General features: G+C 43.0%; 1 protein-coding gene across 2 annotated transcripts in view; it reads right to left on the reverse strand.

Annotated features, from left to right (window-relative positions):
• FEZ2 (fasciculation and elongation protein zeta 2) overlaps positions 1-4,202 on the reverse strand; it is a 42,537-nt gene extending 38,335 nt beyond the window's left edge. For both annotated transcript variants that reach the window (XM_024753624.1, XM_024753623.1), the window contains exon 1: positions 3,947-4,202. In XM_024753624.1, coding sequence (XP_024609392.1) covers positions 3,947-4,200 — 254 coding nt within the window. In that variant the 5' untranslated portion in view covers positions 4,201-4,202. The remainder of the gene's footprint in view (positions 1-3,946) is intronic.

Below are 4,202 nucleotides of genomic sequence, written 5' to 3' on the forward strand. Positions count from 1 at the left end.
AAAAAAAAAAAAAAAAAAAAAAAGTAGAGGCTCCAGAATAAGACAAAAGAAAAATCCTGTCATTGGGCCTGACAAGAAGTCCTGAGGGAAGGTGACAGGACATAGAAAACTCTCACAAAGTTGAGAGCTGACATTTCCAGAAAACTCTCACAAAGTCGAGCGCTGACATTTCCAGAAAACTCTCACAAAGTAGAGAGCTGACATTTCCACTGTATCGTGTGCCAGGCTCTAAGTAAGCAATTTACATATATTCTAAGCAATTTGCATACGTTAACTCATTTAATCCTCAAAAACAGTATTATGAAGAACAGTTATTATCCCCATTTGACAGACAGAAACTAAAGCACAGGAAGGTTAAATAATGTTTCTCAAGCCAAAAGAGGTAGTAAATACACTGTGCTTTATACTTATTTTTCTCTTGTAACTTCCGAACATATAGACTATTTCATAGAATGAATAATCTCTCTCTAACCAAAGAGAAAGAATTTTCTGGAGAAAGAATTCAGTCTCAATGTGAGACTAGGGTTTAATATCTAATTTATAATAGGCTAAGACTAAGATAAGATGAAAAGGGAAAGAAAGGGAGTTCACAATAAAATGCAGATTATACCCAGTGCAGTTACCCTTCCTTATTATCAAACAGCATTTTGGGGAGGCAACAGGGTAAAATGAAAAGGGTACTTGACTAAATTCAGAAAACACACTTGTCTACATTCATCCTCAATGTGTCTTTGACTGTGTCCCTTAACCTCTGTAGGTATTAGCTGGACTTTTTAAAACGAGAAGCTTGGACAAGAATAGCAGACATTCCTTCCAGCTCTATTACTCTAAGCATTAATTCAAATGAGTTGTATTGAGAAAAGTCCCAAACCACAAAGGAAAAAGGACTGCAGACTCCAATTTCATGACCAAAATTCATTTCAGCCCCAAAATATTAACCAGCATTTTTGTTAAATGACATTATATGAAAAACATGAGTTCAGAAATATAAATGAGATGAAATTTAATTAGGGTAAGTAAAGTTAAACACTACACATATAAGCTACTTAATGGCCAGAGATACTCACATAGAAGTCATAAAGAAAACAACAACAACAAAAAAAACCACCCTAACATTTATAACAGGTATCCAATTGTGACTAGGCCACTAAAAAATTGGATGGGTCTCTTTTCCAAGCATGTAAGATACTAGGATACAAAAACAAGACCACCAGGGACATAAAAATAAGAATGCAAGCTTTAAAATAGAGAAACAACATACTGATTTAATGAATTGGGATTTGGTGCTAAAGAGAAGAAGCAATGTGACCACAACTGCCCAAAATCCCAAGATGATGTTTGGCTTTGGAATGCACATTAGCCGCAATGAAAATGTGAACCCAAAAAGCTCTAGAAAACTGGCTCATTTACCCAGAAAATCTCCCATATGCATGGTTCATTCCTATCCTCCTCTCTGCAGGAATCATCTCCTCTAATGCCAGTATGCTCAAATTGGAAACAACACTTCTGGATGCTAAACTTGCTGGGTTTCTGGCCCACATCTTCCTGGGTACTGAATAACTGACCATGTATCTAACCCTGGGTAGGAACTACTAGCATATTCTAGTAGGTGAAAACAGTCCAGAGTTTTTGAGGTTTGTTTTGTCTGCTTGTTTGCTCCTTCTTAAATGAGGCTATAATAAAAGGACAAGTGGAGTGGAAGATTTCATATAGAACTGACTGTGGGTGAATTTGATCTACCAAGAAAATGAAGCACAATTCACAGTCCTCTATCTTCACCAGGGCCAGAACATTTGTGGCTGGAAGGACATAGGGCCGAGTTAACTGAAAGATCTGTAGAATTCTCCAGTCAAGACATGAACTGCCTTCGTCCTTATCATAAAGTATTACAGCCAGTCATAAACAACTAGCAGGGCAGCTCTTCTCCAAAGGTCAAAGTGCTGCTGACATTGAATCCCACACCAGACCCTTCTAAAGTAAAACTTTAGCAGATAAGCACAATCTGTATTTAACCAAAACTAAAACCGGGACTCAGAAGCGAAATAAAGTGCCCTAAGGCAAGGCACTATCTGGGTGAAAGAATTCTCAGCTGTCTCTAGTCAAAGAAACAGGAATGGACTCTATCAAGCAATGGAGAGCAGATTTATGCAATAGAATAGGGACAATGAGAGTGGTGAGCAACCCCAGCTCAGAAAAGAGAGACAGAGATTTCTTATGCATTCCCAAATCAAGGGACATGCTGTACCACCAACATAACATCTACTATCTACTAAACCATTATCAAGAGTGACAAAACTTTTAAGTTTTATATCAACTGAAGATTTAAGCAAAGGCTAAAATACACTACTTTTCAGACAGTACAGGTGATGCAAAAATAAGGAATCTTATCTGTGTACAAACCACTAATATGTTTTGAGAAGTTATTCTTGATAAACCCAAATATATAATAAATATAATTTTAAAATCCAGAGAATGTCCTGAGTCTAGTGATTCCAAGTATATGAATCTATGTATAACACTACCTTCTCTTTGGGAATAGACTGTTTAAAATGTCACCTTTTGCCACTGATTGCATGCATATCTGTGTGTATAATATCCAATCAAAAACGTTTCCTTTTATGCCTGGGCAGAACACTGTACAGAGGCAGCAATGAAAAGATATGGTCTCCAAGCATAACTGGGCCTGAACCACTGCTATGTTTACAGGCCCCCATTCCCAACCCCCTCTTCCTAATAAATCTTCTGATTCACAGAGGAAACTGACAAGCCCCTTTCTATGCCCATGAATCCTTCTCTCAAGAATTCTTCCCTGACCTCTCCATCCCTTCAATGCTCTGAAAACTCACCCCTACCCACAACCTCAGTGTTTACTCCAGAATTTCACCCTCAGCCTCTCCAGGGCTCCTCTCCCCCTACATTACAATATTGTCAAATTCCCTCACTCTCATCATTCCTTTCTGTATCTTCTGGAGTAAAACTATGGTACATAATTACAGCCCTTATCTAACCAAATTATAACTGGGTTTCTGGGCAGTTAAATAACCTCTGTCCCTCCATTCCCCTAGCTCTCATAAAGCCCTGCGAATTTCCTATCATTGCACTTAGATGATTCTGTAATAATTACCTGTTTATGCACTGGTCTCCCTACCAGACTAGGAGATCCTTGCTATTAATAACCAGAGCTTTTGCCTCTGTGGGAACTCACACTCAACCTGGGCTCTCAGATGGAGCCAATAAATTCCCGTGGCAAAAACGCTGCTGCAACGTCGGTACCTTTGCATGTGCTATATCCCTGAGCTAGAATGCTAGACTTTTTTCACCTGCCAGGCAAACTCCCACTCAACCATCAGGGTCGTTTTCACACTTCTTTCCCTATGAAGTCCTTCCTGACTCTCCCCCTCTCCCTCTATATTTTGTACATATATCCATTAGAGCGTTTGTCACACTCATACAAATGTTTGTTTACAAATCTAGCTCCCACCCTAGATTGCCCTCTGCTTGAGAGGGGTAATGTCCAGTCATCTTGGTATTCCCAATGAGAAGCAGCCTCTGGCACGTAGCAGGCGCTTAAAAAATGCTGGTTGAATGAATGAATGTCTACACATGTCCCCGAGGAGATACTATCTCTAACTACGGGGCTCTGTACAAGACTCCGCTCCAAACTAAACAGGGATTGGTTTCTAGGAAGGAGGAGGACGTTTAAGGGCTCGCTGGGGGCCAGGGGAGCAGGGGATTTAAATCGCCAGGGGCGCAAAGGCCTAAAGCCCCAAGGAAGGATATAGGAGAACACGGAGGGGCGGGACCCCGGAGTTGATGGAGGCGGAAGGAGGGTGCGGGGAGGAGCCTGCGGCCAGAGTCCCGCCGCGGCTGCTGACTGAGAGCCGGCGGGCAGGGCGAGGGGCTGGACGAGGGGCAGAGGAGGCTCCCGCCCGCGACCCGCACTCACTCGTCCCCCTGCAGGAGGCTGCACTCGGTGATGGGCCGCACGGCCGCCCTGGGGGGCTCGGCACCCGGACCGGAGGGACGGAAACACAGGCTCAGCTTTTCCTCCAGGCTGCAGGCCAGCGCTGGGAAACCGTCGCCTCCCCCGCCCGGCCCTGCTTCGGCCTCGGGGCTCGCGTTACAGTTCTCCTGGTCCTGGAGGCTCAGGGCCGGCTCCTGGAACTCATAGAAATCCTGCCAGTCCCCGTCCGCCGCCATCG

This window comes from Neophocaena asiaeorientalis, unplaced genomic scaffold (assembly GCF_003031525.2).
Source record: "Neophocaena asiaeorientalis asiaeorientalis breed wild unplaced genomic scaffold, Neophocaena_asiaeorientalis_V1.1 scaffold171, whole genome shotgun sequence".
NCBI classification, from domain to species: Eukaryota; Metazoa; Chordata; class Mammalia; order Artiodactyla; family Phocoenidae; genus Neophocaena; species Neophocaena asiaeorientalis.